This window comes from Panthera onca, chromosome B3, assembly GCF_046562875.1.
Source record: "Panthera onca isolate mPanOnc1 chromosome B3, mPanOnc1 haplotype 2, whole genome shotgun sequence".
Lineage (NCBI taxonomy): Eukaryota > Metazoa > Chordata > Mammalia > Carnivora > Felidae > Panthera > Panthera onca.
Window position 1 is genome coordinate 99,675,842 of NC_138344.1, and position 20,342 is coordinate 99,696,183.

The 20,342-nt window shown below is 34.4% G+C and overlaps 1 protein-coding gene across 2 annotated transcripts in view; it reads left to right on the forward strand.

Moving 5' to 3' along the window:
* GPR137C (G protein-coupled receptor 137C) overlaps nucleotides 1–20,342 on the forward strand; it is a 65,834-nt gene that overhangs the window by 20,973 nt on the left and 24,519 nt on the right. For both annotated transcript variants that reach the window (XM_060619857.3, XM_060619856.3), the window contains exons 2-3: nucleotides 17,796–17,839; nucleotides 19,567–19,795. In XM_060619857.3, coding sequence (XP_060475840.2) covers nucleotides 17,796–17,839; nucleotides 19,567–19,795 — 273 coding nt within the window. The remainder of the gene's footprint in view (nucleotides 1–17,795; nucleotides 17,840–19,566; nucleotides 19,796–20,342) is intronic.

The window sequence follows — 20,342 nt, forward strand, 5'->3', positions numbered from 1 at the left end:
TTAGGTTTTTTTTCTTTCTGTATAATTTTCTTTTTCCTATGTTTGTTTTGATCTCCATCTTTCATTAAAAACTTTTAGGCTATCTGATTATCCTTGGGTGTCTTCATAATTAAGAATGGAAGTTCTAAACATGGGTGAGACATGTACACATTGTAGGGTGATCTGGCTGGTCAACTGGCTATGAAACCACTGATGCTAGTAAATTTAGGTCTTTTCTCTTGGGATGATAAGATTGTTCATGGTGAAAAAATATTGTAATCCTTTGACAATAGAGGTCTAGTTTGCAGCACTTTGAGAACCTAATTGGGGAAAAAGGTAAGGGATGGAAGAATCCCTATACTTGGTATTCATCATTAAACTCTCTTTTTAGCAAGATGCCAAACTACCAACTGTGACTGCCATCTAACTTTCCAGGCCAGAGTAGTCTCTCCAAAAAAGTAAGCACCCAGTCAGGATGATTAAGGGGCATTTGCCCAGGTGATAGACTAGTAAAGAGATTTAAGCATTTAACTGCTCTTAAATAGCTTTTATCTATCTCTGTTTTAGCTACTTCCACATCTCAGTTTCAGTGGTATTTGGTTTTCTTGGTTCCTATATCTTTTGAAGATTGTGAAATGTATAGTAGGTTGGTCCTCAACCCTCCTCACCACTGTCATGGGATTCATCTTTCTTGGATAATCACACATTGTGTTTTGAATTTCCAAGACTACCCTCAGCCTCGATTATTTGCTAGAAGGACTCACAGATATTATACTCATGGTTATAGTTTATTACAGTGAAAGGATAGCATAACATCAGCAAAGGGAAAAGACACATGGAGTAAGGTCCAGAGGAAACCAGGCACAAGCTTCCAAGAGTCCTCTCCCGGAGGAATTACAGGATATACTTAGTTCTTTCTGTAAAGAGATGTGACAACACATATGAAATGTTACTTACCAAGGAAGCTTAGTAGAAATTCAGTGCTAAAGTATTTTATTGGGATTGAAACAGGTAAGCACTCTGCCAAAGACATACCAAAATTCCAGACTCCCAGAAGGAAAGCAGATGTTGAGTATAAATCATATTGTTTGCACAAACAGTTTAGGCTCAATGAAACACCCTTATCATGTAGGGAATGTTGGGAATCCTCCTGAAATCCAAGTTCCCAAATACCAGCCAAGGAGAAGCCTTACAAGTAGGCTTTTTTAAATTAACAGCCTCAAGCACACTATGTTAAATTTTCTGCACACACATCCATCTGCTTTCTAGCTTCTCAATTTTTGTTTTTGTATCCTTTTCCATTCTACTCAAACTTGGGAGTTAATGCCTTTTTTTCATGTTTATTTATTTATTTTTGAGAGAGAATGGGGGAGGGTCAGAGAAAGAGGAAGACAGAATCTGAGACAGTCTCCACGTTGTCAGTGCAGAACCTGTGGGGCTCGAACTCAGGAACCGTGAGATCATGACTTGAGCCAAAGTCGGATGCTTAACCAACTGAACAACCCAGATGCCCGGGGTTTATGCCTTTTAAGAAAATTCCTTTACTATTGTTTTAGTGGAGTTTCATTTGACAACAAAATTAGATATGTATGTTCAATATTAACCTGGAACTGTATTTGATTATAAATCAAAACTCCCCAGTTTGATTGTATAACGTCATTTTTAAGCAACTTGAAAGAAAACAGATGAAGCAGAGAGAAAATACTTGTTTTTATTTTAGGGGAACTTGGGTGGCTTAGTTGATTGCACATCTGACTCTTGATGTCAGGTCATGATCCCAGGATTGTGGGATCAAGCCCTGCATCAAGCTCTACACTGAGAGTGTGGAGCCTGCTTGGGATTCTCTTCCCCCCCGCCCCCGCTCCCCTCCTGCTCATGCTGTCTCTCTCTCTCTCAAAATAAATAAGTAAACATTTAAAAACTAAAGTTTTTATTTTAATTCCAGTTAGTTAACATAAAGTGTTATATTAGTTGCAGGTGTACAATATAGCAATTCAACAATTCCATATATCACCTGGTGCTCATCTTGACAAGTGCACTCCATAATCCCCATCACCTATTTAACCCATCCTCCCATCCACCTCCCCTCTGGTAACTATCAGTCTGTTCTCTATAAATCCATTTCTTCATTTTTATCCCTTTGCTCTTTTCTTTTTCTTAAATTCCACATATGAGCGAAATCGTATATTTGTCTTTCTCTGACTGACTTATTTGCCTAGCATTATACTCTCTAGTTCCATCCATATCATTGCAAATGGCAAGATTTCATTCCTTTTTGTAGCTGGATAATATTCCATCGTATATATATACCACATCTTCTTTGTCCATTCATCAATTGATAGACACTTGGGCTGCTTTCATAGTTTGGCTATTGTAGATAATGCTGCAGTGAACATAGGGGTACATGTATCTTTACAAATCATTGTTTTTGTATTCTTTGGTAAATACCAGTCATGCAAGTACTAGATCTAGTATATTTCTATTTTTTAACTTTTTGACTCTCTCTGCCCTCCCCCACTCACACTCTGTCTCTCTCTAGCAAAAATAAATAAACATAAAAAAAAAAAAAAAAGTATTATCCACTCACTCAACGTCCACGTGAGTGGGGCACTGCTGATTTGGGAGTATACCAGACAGCAGCTGCTTAAGCATGGGGACACCGAGTCATGAAGCTTGTGCCCTATCGGGGACGGATTACTGGTGCTCTTGAAACGTTTTTTAAAAACTATGTGTGCTAATGTAATAGATTCTGAAATTTACTGGGATAATTTGTATTCCTTTTCTTGCAACTTAATGCCAAAACTTCTTCATGTGCCTTAAATACATTATATCGTCCCCTTTAATAAATATTTTTAGCTAAATTACATTGTGTCTTTAATAAAATATTTTAAGCAATTGTGGAAATAATTGAAGAGCCTCCATACTGTTTCCCACATGGCTACACCAGTTTGTATTCCCACCAACAGTGCCCAAGTTTTTCTTTTTCTCCTCATCCTCGCCAGCACTTATCATTTCTTTTGTTGTTGATTTTAGCCATTCTGACAGATGTGAGGTGATATCTCATTGTGGTTTTGAATTGCACTTCCCTGATGATGAGCATCTTTTCTTGTGTATGTTGGTCCTCTGTATGTCTTCTTTGGAGAAGTGTCTATTCATGTCTTCTGCCTGTTTTTTAATTGGATTACTTATTTGGGGGGGGGGGTGAGTTGTATAAGTTCTTTATATATTTTGGATGCTAGTCCTTTATCAGATATGTCATTTGCAAATATCTTCTCCTGTTCTTTAGACTACATTTTAGTTTTGTTGACCTGTTGATTTCATTGTGCAGCAGCTTTTTATTTTGATATAATCCCAATAGTTTATTTCTGCCTTTGTTTCCCTTGCCTCAGAAGACATATCTAGAAAAAAGTCACCATGATTATGTCAAAGAAGTTACTGCCTGTGTTCTCTTCTATGATTTTTATGATTTTAGGTCTCATGTTTAGGTCTTTAATCCATTTTGAATTTATTCTTGTGTATGGTGTAAGAAGTGGTCCAATTTCTTTCTTTGGCATGTTGCTGACCAGTTTTCCCAACACCATTTGTTGAAAAGACTGTCTTTTTCCCACTGGATATTCTTTCCCACTTTGTTGAGATTATTTGGCCATAAAGTTGTGGGTTTGTTTCCAGATTTTCTATTCTATTCTATTCTATTGACCTATGTGTCTATTTTTGTGCCAGTATCATACTGTTTTGATTACTAAAACTTTGTAGTATTACTTGAAGTCTGGAATTGTGATGCCTTTAGCTTTACTTTGCTTTTTCAAGATTTCTTTGGTTATTCAAGGTCTTTTGTGGTTCCATACAAATTTTAGGATTGTTTGTTTTAGCTCTGTGAAAAATGCTGGTGCTACTTCGATAGGGATTGCATTAAATGTGTAGATTGCTTTGAGTAGTATAGACATTTTAATAATATTTGTTCTTCCAATCCATGAGCATGGAATGTCTTTCCATTTCTTTGTGTTCCATTTCTTTCAATTTCTTTCATCAGTGTTTTATAGTTTTTTTTTTTTTTAATTTTTTTTTTCAATGTTTTTTTTTTATTTATTTTTGGGACAGAGAGAGACAGAGCATGAAAGGGGGAGGGGCAGAGAGAGAGGGAGACACAGAATCGTAAACAGGCTCCAGGCTCTGAGCCATCAGCCCAGAGCCCGACGCGGGGCTCGAACTCACGGACTGCGAGATCGTGACCTGGCTGAAGTCGGAGGCTTAACCGACTGCGCCACCCAGGCGCCCCATCAGTGTTTTATAGTTTTAAGAATACAGGTTTTTCACCTCTTTGGTTATATTTATTCCTAGGTATCTTTTTGGTTATATTTATTCCTAGGTATCTTTTTTTTTTTTTTTTTTTTTTTGGTCCAGTTGTTAATTGGCTTGTTTTTTTAATTTCTCTTCCTGAGGCTTCATTACTGGTGGATAGAAATGCAATAGATTTCTGTACATTGATTTTGTATCCTGTGACTTTACTCAGTTCATTTATTGGTTCTAGCAGTTTTTTGGTGGAGTCTTCAGGTTTTCTATATAGAGCATCGTGTCATCTGCAAATCTTTTTTACTGATCGGAATGACTTTTATTTCTTTTTCTTGTCTGATTGCTGTGGCTAGGACTTCCAGTACTATGTTGAGTAAAAGTGTTGAGAGTGAACATCCTTGTCTTTTTTCTGACCTTAGGGGAAAAGCTCTCAGTTTTCCCCATAAAGGATGGTGTTAGCTGTGAGTTTTTCATATATGGCCTTTATTTTGTTGAGGTATGTTCCCTCTAAACCTAACTTGTTGAGGGTTTTTATCATGAATGGATGTCGTACTTTGTCAAATGCTTTTTATATGTCTATCAAAATGATTATATGATTCTCATCCTTTCTCTCATTGATGTGATATATCATGTTGATTCATTTGTGAATATTGAACCACTCTTGCAACACAGGAATAAATCCCACTTGATCATGGTGAATGATTTCTCTAATGTATTGGTTTCAGTTTGCTAGTATTTGATTGAGGATTTTTGCATCTAAGTTCATCAGGGATATTGACATGTATTTCTCTTTTTTTGTGGTGTCTTTATGTAGTCTTGGTATCAGTGTATTACTGACTTCATAGAAAGAATTTGAAAGTTTTCCTTCCATTTCTGTTTTTTGGAATAGTTTGAGAAGAAGAGGTAGTATCTCTTCTTTAAATGTTTGGTAGAATTCCCTTGTGAAGCCATCTGGTTCTGGACTTTGGTTTGTTGGGATTTTTTTTTTTTTTTTTTTAGTACTGATTCAATATCTTTGCTGATTACCTGTCTGTTCAAATTTTCTATTTTTTCCTGTTTCAGTTTGGTAGTTTATGTTTCTATGAATTTATCCATTTCTTCTAGGTTCTAGGTGTCCAATTTGTTGGCATCTAGTTTTTCATAATATTCTCATATAATCGTTTGTATTTCTTGGTGTTGGTTGTTATTTCTCCTCTCTCATTTGTAATCTTATTTATTTGAGTCCTTTCTTTTTTTCTTGATAAGTTTCTCTAAGGTTTATTAATTTAAAAAAATTTTTTTTCAAAGAACCAATACCTGGTTTCATTGATCTGCTCTATTGTTTTTTTAAATTTCTATGTCATTTATTTTCTGCACCGATCTTTATTATTTCTTTCCTTCTGCTAGTTTTAGGTTATGTTTGTTGTTCTTTTTCTAGCTCCTTTAGGTGTAAGGTTAAGTTTTTTATTTGGGTTTTTTCTTGCTTCTTGAGGAAGGCCTATATTGTTATAAATTTCCCTTTTAGAATCACTTTAACTGCATCCTGGAGGTTTTGGACCGTTGTGTTTTCATTTTTGTTTCCATGTACTTTTTCTTCCCTTATTTCCTGGTTGACCTCTTCATTGTTTAGTAGCATGTTATTAACCTCAATGTATTTGTGGTCATTCTAGATTTTTTTTCTTGTGGTTGACTTCTACACAACCTTCTGACATAATGGTCAGAAAAGATGCATAGGATCTTTTTTTTTAATGCTTATTTATTTTGGAGAGACAGAGAGACAAGAGTGCGAGCAGGGGAGGGGCAGAAAGAGGGGGAATCTGAAGCATCTGAAGCAGAATCTGAAGCAGGCTCCATGCTGTCAGCACAGAGCCCCATGCAGGGCTCGAACTCACAAACTGTGAGATCGTGACCTGAGCTGAAGTTGAATGCTTAACCGACTGAGCCACCCAGGCACCCCTAGAATCTTTTTGATAGATCATTCAATCTTCATCAATTTGTTGAAGCTTGTTTTGTAAGCTAATATGTGATTTGTTCTGGAGAATGTTCAATTTCTTTCATCAGTGTTTTATAGTTTTAAGAATATAGGTTTTTCACCTCTTTGGTTATATTTTTTTATTAAAAATTTTTATTTAAAATTTATATAAAAATTTTATTAAAAAATGTAAAGAATGTGTGTTCTGGAGTTTTAGAATGGAATGTTGTGAATATATCTGTTAAATCCATCTGTTCCAATGCCATTCAAAGTCATTGTTTCCTTATTGATTTTGTTTAGATCATCTGTCCATTGATGTGAATGGGATGTTAATGTCCCCTACTATTATTGTTATTATTATCAGTTAGTTCCTTTATATTTGTTATTAACTGTTTTATGTATTTGGGTGTTGCTATGTTGGGTGCATAAATATTTACAATTGCCGTATCTTCTCGTTGGATTGTCGTCTTTATTATGCATAGTGTCCTTTCTGTCTTGTTAAAGTCTTTGTTTTAAAGTCTAATTTGTCCGATGTAAGTATTAATATTCTGACTTTCTTTTGACATCCATTTGCATGTTAGATGTTTCTCTATCCACTCACTTTCTATTTATTTTTTAAGGTAAGCTCTACGCCAAAAGTGGGGCTTGAACTCACGACCCTACGATCAAAAATCCCAGTTAGATACCCTCACTTTCAATCTGTAGGTGTCGTTAGGTCTAAAAGGAGTCTCTTGCAGGCAGCATATAGATGGATCTTGTTTTTTTAATTCATTCTGTCACCCTACACCCTATATCTTGATTGTAGCATTTAGTCTATTTATATACAAAGTATTTATCAATAGATATATATTTATTGCCATTTTACTTCTTGTTTTGTGGTTGTTTCAGAAGATTTTCTCTGATCCTTTCTGGTCTTTCTCTCTTTCATGGTTTGCTGGTTTTCTTTAGTGATATATTTATATTTCTTTCTCTTTATTCTTTGCATATTTATTAGTGAGTTTTTGATATGTGGTTACCATTCAATTTGTGTGTAAACTCTTCTGCATATAGCAGTCTATATTAAGTTGATGGTCATTTAAGTTTGAACCCATTCTTTACTTCTTTCCTCCCCATGTTTTAGGTATATGGTATCATATTTTATATCCTTTTATTTTGTGACTTCCTTGGCTAATTTTTTACAGAAATAGTAATTTTTACTGCTTTTGTGTTTCCTACCTTTATAACTGTCACTTTGGTCTCTCCTTTCTACTCAGAGTCACCTTTAATATTTCTTGTAGAGCTGGTTTAGTGGTCATGAACTCCTTTAGTTTTTGTTTATCTAGGAAACTCTTTACCTCTCCTTCTATTCTGGATGGTAGCCTTGCTGGATAGAGTATTCTTGGCTGCAGATTTTTCCCATTCAACACCTTGTACACACCATGCCACTCCCGTCTGACTTAGAAAATTTCTGCTGAAAAGTCCCCTCCCTTGTAAGTTACTGTCTTATTTTGTCTTGCTGCTTTTAGTTTTTTTTTTCTGTATCACTGTCTTTTACCAACTTAATTACAATACGTTTTGGTGTGGATCTGCTTTTGTTGATTTTGATGGGAATGGATTTGCTTTTGTTAATTTCGATGGGAGTTCTCTGTGCCTCCTGAATCTGGATAGCTGTTTCCTTCTCCAGATTACAGAGTTTTTCAGCTATTATTTCTTCAAATAAATTTTCTGCCCCTTTTCTCTCTCTTCTTCTTCTGGGACTCCTACAATACAAATATTACATTTGATGAAGTCACTGAGTTCCGTAAGTCTATTCTAAATTTGCAATTTCTCTTTTCTCTTTTTTGTTCAGCTTGATTACTTTGCAATACTCTGTCTTCTAAATCATTAATTCGTTCCTCTGATTCCTCCATCCTGTTCATTCTGTCAAATGTGTTTCTCATTTTGTTTATTGAACCTTGTATTTTTGCTATGTTGTTCCTTATTTCTGTGTTAAGTGTCTCATTTATATCTTTCACTCTTTTCTCATGTCCATTGAGTATCCTTATGATCGTTGCTTTGAATTCTTTATCAGGCATGTTACTTATATCTGTTTCACTTAGATCTCTTGCTATGTCATTGTTCTGTTCTTTCATTCTTTCATTCAGGTTAAATTTCTCTGTTTCCTCATTTTGTCTGCCTGAAAGAAGAAAGTTAAAAAAAAAAAAAAAAAAGGTTTTAGTGTCATAAGAGAGAGACAAGAATGTATTGTATCCTATGTATCCCAGAAAGAATAGGCTGCTATAAAGAAAAATATGCTTTGAAGGTTAAAAAGAGAGAGAGAAAGTTCTTAAAAATGAAATATAGGCATTGAGAGGTAATATCTAAAAAATGTCTGGCTATTCAATTTATAGCTAAAGCCTCATTTTTTATATGCAAGCAGTAGCAATGGTAGGCTTGAAAATGGTGCACTACTCTTCATGGGAACTTAAGCAATTGAGATGGAAACTATGGATAACTGTGTCTGTGAAAGTAATTGCCTCAATGCCAAATTTTCCAATAAAGTTTCCACTTGAAAATTCCAATGAAAATTCCATTTAAGTTTCTATTTGAAATCAACAAAAGTGAAAAAATCAACTAGGAAAAAAAATAAATTCTATAAAATGCATCATTCCCTAACATCTACATGCAACATGGGTCTACATGCAACAGAAAACAATAAATAATATATAGCTGTAGTGTCACTCTTTCTCAAATCTTGGGATACCTGTATGAATTAAACGTACATTAGATAACATTCACAAATAAAATATATTTGTCGTACTCTGATCTTTCTTCCCTTTACTTGAGGAGTTCAATAGGGAGACAAAATACGGAAGTTGACATTTTAAAATGGAAAAATTGTTTCAGATCACTTATAAATAGGTTGAATTTTTTTAATAAAATAAAGTGTGCTAAATGATAACAGTATTTTATATATTCATTAATTCAAAAATTCTAAATCAACATTTTCTAAACAAGGGGCTACTACTTTGTGGGATAAAGATAGGTTATATGATGAAAAACATTTGATATCGATCAAGCCATAGAATTCTTTATACTTTTGTAGTAAAGAACAATATCCTTCTGTAAATGGCTCATTTATTCAGGTTTTTTTTGTTGTTGGTTTTTTGGGGTTTTTTTGGGGTTTTCTTTTTTTTTGGTATTAAGAAAGACCTGGAAAGATATGGCCCCTCTGACATAAATTGACATCAGCAAGTCATTTAGATGTGTTATTTACCATTCTAAACTTCAAAAAAATCTACATGTTTGTTATGTTTCATTAACTACCCTTTACTGTCTTAACAAATAATATGTAATTCCATGACATTTTTTATATTACTAATTTTTGGTTTATTCAGGATCTTGTCCTATTAGCTATATTCTATAAAGTACATATTCTGTATTCTACTAATATCAGATCATTGTTTTTAACCTTATTATACCCCAAATGTGATGTAAACCACTGGTTGTATTTATGACGCATTGTAATGTACTCTGCAAATCTAGGCTGATTTTTTTAATTTTTAATTATTTAAAATTTTAATTTTAATTTTTTCCTGAATTTCATTTAATTTTTAAAAATTTTTTCCTTATTCTCCTCAACTACTTCTCACCCATTTTTTATCCCTGTACATGACCTGTAACCTTATTATATTTCCCACCTTGTCCCCATTCTCTTCTTCATTTGAAACTTTTAAGTACCTTCACTAAAATTTAGCTTTCTCCAGATGACACTTTGTGCCTTATAAACCATCCCCCCCAATCTCAATTTGTGGGAAGAGCAATCAGACTACTTTATGTTTCCCAATACTACTTACTGATGTTATACCATCATCATCTCTGAAATCCATGCCATCTGATTAGGTCATCATTGGCTATAATAATAACTCGCACTTTCCTAGATGAATCAGCACTTTCTTCTGCCCTGATCTGCTGTTATATAGATCTTTTTCAAAGCCCATATTGATAATCCATCCAATGAGACTCAATTCAGTGGCTTCTCAGAGCTCTAAAATCCTCCCTTTCTATTTTAGCCACCCAAAAGCAAGGCCACACCTTGGGTCAACTCTTTAAAATGAAGCAATTCTTTCTAACTAGTGTCTTCTATCTCTTTTCCCTTATACATCTTAAAATCATCCTTTTATCTTTTTCTCAACCTTATCCCAACTTTTAATCACTTTACTACTTCTGTTTTTCCTACTCCATTAGCCACCTTGTGATCTCTTTTGCACTTAGAACCTACGATCAATCTAGTATTCCCCTTACTTGACTTCTTGCTGTGCCAACATAGTTCACTCACCCACTTTTTCTTTCTCTCTAATAGTTTTGCATATTACAGTTTTAAATTATTACATGAAAAATGCATCCTAGTTATTTAAACTTTTTGTAATGGCATCCATTTTCTTCTATTAGATTTTTTCCGATTTTAAAATTAGGAAATCTTGCAAACTGTATCCACTGACAACTGCTTGACTTTACCTGGACCTCTCTGCTTCTCAATATATTCCTTTATAACCCTTCTATTCATGTGTTCCAAATGTTTTCCATATTACCAGTGCTTAAATCTAACATCCCTTCCCAGGATATGACCTTGCCTCCTACTTTACTAGAAAAAAATAGAATCCATCTGCCCAATTCTCTCAGCCATCTTCTCTAGATCAAAATGTTTGTATCCATGCACAGCTACATCCAAATTTCTTATTTTAACAGCTGGTTTATAGATTATTTTAAATTTTCTGTGCAGACCTCCAGGTTTTTCTTCAACTATTTTTTTCTAACCTCTTGACTCAAAAGTATGTATTTTCCTTTTCAAGCTTCTTCTAGAGCCTTCTTTAATGATTGAACTCTCCCTTCCTCTCTCCTGCTCCCCATTTATCATTTCACCCTCTCTACTCTGTTTCTGACCAGCAGATTATTACATTAGAAACAATGAAAGGTCTGAGATTTTACCTTACTTGCAAGCTAACAGATTAATTTCCCACAGTTGTATATACATATACTAACAGAAAACACAAGACCCATGGGGTCATTACTCATTGAAAAAACAACCAAAGCAACGTCTTGCATCAGGTCCCTAGCCCCAGTTTCCATAATGTTAACGGAGTGAGGGCCAGATGTTACCTATGCCTGCAGCAGGTATGTTACAGGGGAAGAACCCTGAAATAAGGAAGGGAGGCAGACAGTCAGACCTTATCTTTACTCCGGAATGTAAGCCAGGAAGGATAGGGAGACTTTACTACCCCCTGAATGTCCCCACAGAGGGTGATGTTCTCTATCTTTATTCTATTATTTGGGAAACAAATCTTCCCTCTGGACTTAAGGTAGAGATAGTATCACTAGTATTCAAGGATGTTTGCTATGCAAAGCCCTTTGTACAGAAGACCTAGACCATGCATAAATATGCAGTATTCATTTAAAAAAATGTCTCAACACAGATTTTCCCAGATTTCTCTTATCTTCAAATATATCTCATAGAGTCTATACTCGCTGTCTTTGTTGTCGTACCCTCTATTAACTCCATGTACATTTGTTCTATTATTCCACTGAAAACTATTCTTTTCAAGGTACCAATGACATACTGGTAACCCAACCATATGACCTTTTCTTAGTCATTCTTGACTTTCTGCAGAATTTAACAAGGGCTATACTTGCTTCCTGTTACCTCTAAACTACTCTACTGTTTTCTATGACTAGTTTGATTCTTAGATCTGTCTCCTTTGCCCATCTGTCTCTTCTTCCCTCTTTGTTTTAATTCTATTAAATGTGAGCATATCACAGGTTGTCTTCCCATTCTACACTGCTCTCAAATATCTTCTAGTCTTAGTTTCAGTTGTTACTTCTGTAGGTGGCTGTAATTTCCTTCCTATATTCCAAAACTCATCTGTCTTCTCAATATTTCTTCCTGTAATAAATTTTAAAGCTAAGAATCAATTCCACAACCCCGCTTTTTAAAAATTGTTGTCAGTGGGGCCCTCATTCTATCAGTTCTTTATTATTTTTTTAAGAACAAATTTATTTCTACACACAACAATCTTACATGCATTTCCAAAGAATTATGGTGAGTGAAAAAAATCCAATTCCTAAAGGTTACATAGTGTATAATTTTGTTCATATAACATTCTTTTCTTTTTTCTCCAGTATAATTAATGTACAGTGTTACATTGGCTTCAGGTGTACAGTATAGTGATTAAACAATCTGTACATTACTCAGTGCTCTTCACAATAAGTGTACTTTTAATTCTCTTTATATATTTCACTCATCCCCCCAGTCACCTCCCCTTTGACAACCACCAATTTGTTCTCTATATTTTCTCTAAGAGTCTTTTTTTGTTTGTCTCTTTTTTCTTTGTTCATTTGTTTCTTAAATTCCACGTATGAGTGAAATCATATGGTATTTGTCTTTCTCTGCCTAACTTTTTTCACTTATTTCCATCTAGATCCATCCCTGTTGTTGCAAATTTCACGATTTCATTGTTTTCTATGGCTGAGTAATGTTCTATTGTATGTATGTACCATATCTTCTTTATCCATTCATCTATCAATGAACACCTGGGCTGCTTCCATGTCTTGGCTATGCATGTATACATGCATGCATGTATCTTTTTGTATGAGTGTTTTCATATTCTTTGGGCAAATACTGAGTACTAAAATTACTGGATCATATGGCAATTCTACTTTTAATTTTTGGAGGAAACTCCATACTGTTTTCCCCAGTGGTTGCGTCAGTTTGCATTTCCACCAACAGTGCACAAAGGTTTTCTTTTTTTCCACATCCTCGCCAACACTTTTTTCCTTTTTTCTTTCTTTCCTTTTTTATTTTAGCCATTCTGACTGGTATGAGGTAGTATCTCATTGTGGTTTTGATTTGCATTTCTCTGATGATTAGTGCTGTTGAACATCTTTTCATGTATATGTTAACCATCTGTATATCTTTGGAGAAATGTCTGTTCATGTCTTCTGCCCATCTTTTAATTAGATTATTTTGGGTTTTTGTTTTGTTGTCGTTGTTGTTTTGTTTTTTGGGTTTTTTTGGTGTTGAGTTGCATAAGCTCTTCACATATTTTGGATATTAACCCCTTATCAGATATTTCATTTGCAAATATCTTTTTCCATCCAGTAGGTTGTCTTTTTTGTTTTGTTGATGGTTTCCTTGGCTGTGCAGAAACTTTTTATTTTGATGTGGTCCCAATAGTTTATTTTTGCTTTTATTTCCCTTACCTGAGGAGAAATATCTAGAAAAATGTTGCTATCACCAGTATCAGAGAAATTACTGCCTGTGCTCTCTTCTAGGATTTTTATGTTTTTAGTTCTCACATTCAGGTCTTTAGATTCATAACCTGAGAATGTGGTTGAGTAGACTCACTCAAGTTCGACAGTATTTTAGCTAGAGTTCTTTACACCATTGTAATCCATTTTCTACACTTCACCTAAGAAATCACTCAAACATAAATTCATATTATAGAGCTTGTGGGGGTTAAAGACAATTCTTTAGAATTTTTACACAAGGCCCCCATGATTGCCCCTCCAATTTCAATTTGTGCTGCATTTCACTTACCCACATTATAACAACATGCCAAAATACTTGCTTTCACTTAAATTCACTATTCATTCATTCCAACATTTTCTGAAAACCTACTATGAACCAAGAATTATGCTAGGCACTGGGGCTATAAATATGAGTAAATTATGTTCTCTCTTAAGAGGGAAATAAAAATGTAAATAAATGCCATAAAGTATGATTAGTAAGACAAGGATACAAACTAGTTCCTCTCTTCCTAAGGCACTTAAGGTGACAATATAAAAGATGACTCTCAAGTAAAATCTTGGGGGATGAGATGGAATTTGTTATATACCAAGAAAACTTACTTCAGGTAAAGTAAAAAGACATATGAATGCACAGAGATGTGAAACTGAATCCCTTATTTTAAAAGCTGTAAATAATCCATAATGACCAGACCATAAGATTGAAGATGGGATAAAAGGATGCAGTGTTGAGAAGGTGGGATGAGATGATGAAAGACCTGTTATGTCAGAGGAGTGTGGGCTTTGTCCTGGAATAGTATGATCAGATTTACTTTTTAAGAGGGAATTGTCCCATTATAGTAATAATTTATTCAGGCAATAGGTGCCAAAACTACTGGATGAAAGTTTGAAGAACAAAAGATATTTACATAGTCTGTAAATACCTCTCTACATTGTACTCATTACAATGAGAAAAATGGTAACTTAGTGGAGAAACCTGGTGGTGTCTACCAGGTGGAGAACACTGGTAGATACCACCTTAACCAATTGCTCAAAGTGAGCATCATTGTAATTGGACAAATCAACATCTTGAGCCTCCTCTTATAATTCACTGAGAAGAAAACAGCACCATCACTTCTGTGGTATTCTTACCAAAATGCATTTCCTGAATCTAATTATGAAGAAACAGATAAACCCAAACTGAGAAGCATACTGTAAAATCACTGAAAAGACAATAGGAAAAATAGGAAATTAAAGGAGTTTAAATGCACAGATTAATGTATAATCCTGGAATTTTTTTCCATAAGTGGCATTATTGAAACAAATGGCAAAATCTGAATAAGGCCTGAAGATTAGATAATAGTATTATATAAATATTCAATTGTATGATTTTTGTAATTATATTGTGGTTATGTAAGAGAATTTTATTTTTTAGGGAAGTATACATTGAGGTGCACATTTAGGGTTAAAGGGGCATCACATATACAATTTACTATCAAATGATTTTTTTTAATCATATTAAAACACGTTCATATAGGGGCGCCTGGGTGGCTCAGTCATTTAAGCATCCGACTTCGGCTCAGGTCATGGTCTCATGGTTCATGAGTTCGAGCTCTGCATCAGGCTCTAGGCTGACAGCTCAGACCCTGGTGCCTGCTTCAGATTCCATCTCTCTCTCTCTCTCTCTCTCTCTCTCTCTCTGTGTCCCTCCCCTGCTCAGGCTCAGACTCTCTCTCTCAAAAATAAACATTAAAAAAATTTTAAAAACATGTTCATATATAGAATATGCTATTTATAGCAGCATTATTCACAATATGCAAAAGGTAGAAGCTACTCAAGTGTCCATTGATGGATGAATGAACAAAATGTGGTATATACATACAAGAGAATCTTATTCAACCTTAAAGGAAAAGAAAATTGTGACACACTTTACAACATGAGTAAACCTTGAAGACATTATGCTAAAGTGATATAAGCCAATCACAAAACAACAAATGTTGTATTCCCCTTATATGAGGTTCCTAGAGCAGTCAAATTCGCAGAGACAGAAAATAGCATGGTGGTTGCCAGGTACTGGAGGAGGGAAAATGAGGAGTCATTTTTTAATGAATACAAAATTTTAGTTTGGGAGGATGAAAAAGTTCTGGAGATGGATGATGGCAATGGTTTGCACAGCAATGTGAATGTACTTAATGCAGTTGAACTGTACACTTAAAAATCAAATGGTGATGGGAATGCAAGCTGGTGCAGCCACTCTGGAAAACAGTATGGAGGTTCCTCAAAAAACTAAAAATAGAACTACCCTACGACCCGGCAATTGCACTACTAGGCATTTATCCATGGGATACAGGTGTGCTATTTCGAAGGGACACATGCACCCCCATGTTTATAGCAGCACTACCAACAATAGCCAAAGTATGGAAAGAGCCTAAATGGATGAATGGATAAAGAAGATGTGGTATGTATAGACAATGGAGTATTACTCGGCAATCAAAAAGAATGAAATCTTGCCATTTGCAACTACGTGGATGGACCTGGAGGGTATTATGCTACGTGAAATTAGTCAGAGAAAGACGAATATCATATGACTTCACTCATATGAGTACTTTAAGAGACAAAACAGATGGACATAAGGGAAGGGAAACAAAAATAATATAAAAACAGGGAGGGGGACAAAACAGAAGAGACTCATAAATATGGAGAACAAACTGAGGATCACTGGAAGGGTTGTGGGAGGGGGGATGGGCTAAATGGGTAAAGGGCACTAAGGAATCTACTCCTGAAATCATTGTTGCACTATATGCTAACTAAATTGGATGTAAATTTAAAAAAATAAAAAAATAAAAAATCAAGTGATGAGTTTTGTGTTATATATATTTATAAAAATAATTAAAATTATATGTAGACAGCTGAGAAGAAAAGGAAATGTAGTAAAATGAACACTTATCTTCTAAAGATAAGAGTAAAGAATAGAAGCAGAGAGACCAATTAAAAAGCTGTTGTAATATGTACCTTAGTAGTGGAGACAGAGGAAATGGGTACATCTGAGAATGATTTAAGTGGTATGATTTGGACTCCTGTATCACATCTACCTTCTGCTTAACAAAAATACAATGGATATGAGTAGATGCATAGGCTGCTATCTTTGAGCATTTGCCTAACACTCATTTGCCCTTCATAACTTGGCTCTGGCTCAAGTGTGACTTCCTTTGAGAAGTCCTCCCTGACTCTATGCAGTCTTTCCCCTTTCTCCTCACCTCTTACCACTTCTTGGACTCTATTAGTCTTTCTCCCTTCCTAGATGTTGTGATAGCATCTTTTGCATGGACATCACAATATGTTAAAATAAATGGTTTATCTATTTCTTCAATACACTGAGCTCCTTGAGAGCAGAAACAGTTACTATATTTATGAATCGACAGCACCTTTCAAAATGTGTGCTCAATAAATGCTTGAATGAATGTAATAAGTTATTGAGTACATATACTGTTTTTGTTTATAATGCTTTATGCTTGCCTCTTTCCTTCCATGCCCCCAAAGTTCATACCCTATTTCAATAGTCTTATAACTAGTCTTTCTACTTCAAGTACATAATTTCTCTAAAGCAGTCTGTGCATTGATGCCATATTAATGAAATTTCATATTTTGCAGCATCTACATAAAAAAACTTCAGTATCTTCCTGTTATAAAGTTCAAATTCATCAGTGAGAAATTAAGACCTTCTGCACTACGCTCTCAGAATTTACCATGTTCATTTCAAATTCTACTTACCTACCTACTTAATTTTATTCAACAAGTATTTGAGAACCTGCCCTTTGCAAGGCTTTGTGAAAGAAGGAAGTTTACTAAGTATGATATATGCTCATTCTCTTTGTGTTCATTTTTTGGTCCCCTGTTTCCTTTTGCTACTTCATTTCATCTTAGGGGAAAAAAATCTTTGGAAAATATTCAGTCATATTCATATTTAAGTAAGTAGTTCCATTTTAACACAAAATGTGAGTAATATAATGAAGTTTAGAAAAGGTGGCAAGCTATCCAGCACAATGTCTGCCTCACAATAAAAGTTCAATAAATGTTTAAATTGAGTTCATTCTGTTTAAAATTTTAAAGATAGAAATTTAAATTTGGGACAAAGAAAATTATTATTGTTTTAAGCCTTTGGAAACCTGCTTGTTTTTGCTTCATGGTAGTTCAAATGTTAACATTTGAGTTTATTTAACTATTATTTTTTGTAACATTATTATTTGTAGTTTATCACTTTGAAACACAAAGTCAAAACAAATTCAAGAATACTATATTACACATTTTCAAAAACCTTTCTATACTCTTTTTATAGGTTATATGTAAAGTCAGATGTGCCACTGAACTTGACAAACACAAGTAAGTTTCGTGAGTAGCAAGATCTAATTTTTTTCCCAATAGACTTCTCAAAGTAGAAGGTCATGGTAGTTGAGGGTGCTGTAGCAGTTTTATAGGAAGTCCAGTGGTTAGATTAGCACATCAGAAGTGAATTGCGGATTCTACAGTTCTCCCCTCAGCCATATTGCTGCCTAACACCTGTTTTTGCTGTTCTGCTGCTGTCATGCTTTAGATGTCAGATATAGTTTCATAGGGCCTACACATATTAAAGTTAGATTATACTTTTTGGGGCAAGCGTGTGTAGAATAGTTGCATGAAATAAGGAATGTTTTGGTACTGATTAATGTCAAAAATGAGAGTGCTAAACTGGGGAGTTAGGAGACTTGGGTTTCAGACCAATTCTCCCGCTAATTCATTGGCTATTCAACTCATTTAACCTCTATATTTTGGCTTTCTAAACTATTACAATCCTCTGGACATAGGGACAATTTCAAGGTCCATTTTGGGTTTCAAGTTAATATTATTATTTTTATTATTTAATCTGAGAGAATATTAAGATCTAAACTTCTCAAACTAAAATTTTTGTACTTTGTACACTTAACAAAGATTGCTTGTGACAGATTACACATTACCTTCAATTAACCTCTTTTAAACTATTTCCAAAGGCAGACAACATTTTATGATTCCCACTGTTGAAAATGATCCAAAATAAAAGATATTAGGATGCTGAATAAATTTCTGGCTCATCTTAATTTGGGTTATAAATGTATTTGAACTGGGATTACTTTCATATAGAGAGCTGTCACAGCTACTTAATACAGGTAGCCATACCTTACGTGAAGAGTTTTTATGTGGTGGTCTAATTTTTCTTTACGAGATATAGGTGAGCGTTTCTTTTTCTTTTTTTAATGTTTATTTTTGAGAGAGAGAGCACAAGCAGGGGAGGGGCAGAGAGAGAGGGAGACAGAATCTGAAGCAGGCTCCAGGCTCTGAGCCATCAGCACAGAGCCCGACGCGGCGCTCAAACTCATGAATGGCAAGATTATGACCTGAGCTGAAGTCAGATGCCTAACCCACTGAGCCCAGGCACCCCAAGGATACAGTTGAGCATTTCATTTTCAGAGTTTCTCTGTATGCATAGTAAATATGCAACTTTATAAGAAGCCAAGGTATTGAAACGCCACATATACTGTCCCTATGTTCTTCTTTAGCCATGTTTGAAAATGATATTTGCTATGGATAATCAGAAGCTCATAAGAATTGAACATTATTTAAAGCACGTTTCCCTCAACCTCTTAAAATTAATATTAGTGATCAGTTTACATTTAGATAGAGTGTATTAACTTTCCAGGAAAATTATAAAAACCTGGTAATTCCTAGAATGAAAAGGTCAATGAAAATATGGTTAGTAGTTATAAAAATGAAAAAGGCAGGATTCCTTGAATTAGTGTTAAAATAATCTTATATTATTCTTCCTGGTAGAGGCAACTGAATTCAAGTCCACATGAGATTATTTTTAAGTTAATGTTTTAAAATCTAATGCCATTTTTAAAAGGTTTAGATACTAATTTTATAACAGCAAAGATATCTCAAGTAACTCTGAGTGGTTATTTAATTTTTATTTAATTAAATCATAAAGATTTTATACTGAAGGAGTTATTGTACCTAAAATAACACAACTAATTCAGAATTAAATCTAATCTCTCATTAGTATATAGATATCTAATAAATTTATTTTTTCCTTTCAGAATTCTGTTGCATTTGGGCTTCATATTGGCAAGCCTTCTTTTTTTAGTGGTGAACTTGACTTGTGCAGTGCTAGTCCATGGAGATGTCCCAGAAAATCAATTGAAGTGGACGGTGTTTGTTCGAGCATTAATTAATGATAGCCTGTTTATTCTTTGTGCCATCTCTTTAGTTAGTTACATATGCAAAATTACAAAAATGTCATCAGCAAATGTCTACCTCGAATCAAAGGTAAGTATGTTTCTTAAATTTATGCTTGAAAATATAACTTCAAATCCTCATCCTATGAAGCATGTTTTAGTGGAAAGCCTATGTTTTTTTTAAAGAGTATTCTGAATGTAAGGTACATTTTTGAGCTTGAAAGAATGGTCACAAGATATTAAAGTGCATTCATAACTTGGCCCTTACTAAATAACAATTTTTTAAAAAGTTTACATTGAGCATACTATATTTTCTGTGACTTATACCCTCTACATTGTAGGATAAATCAAATAGACCAGAATTTACATGAATGTATGACAAATGGTCTAATATATAAAGCCACATTAACAATTTAAGATTTCATCAGTAAGGGTGGCAGTATTGCCATTAAACAGTTTACCAGATTATGTCTGCATACATTTGAGTTAGCAATGTTAAGATGCTATACTTCTAAACTGGTGTTTATTTGCGTATAAAGATTTAGAAAATGTTACTTCACCCCATAATGTGAAGACCCTATGATTTTGAAACAGCTAATCATGTAATTAAATTTATAAATGCTTTGCTTCTGCCTTTC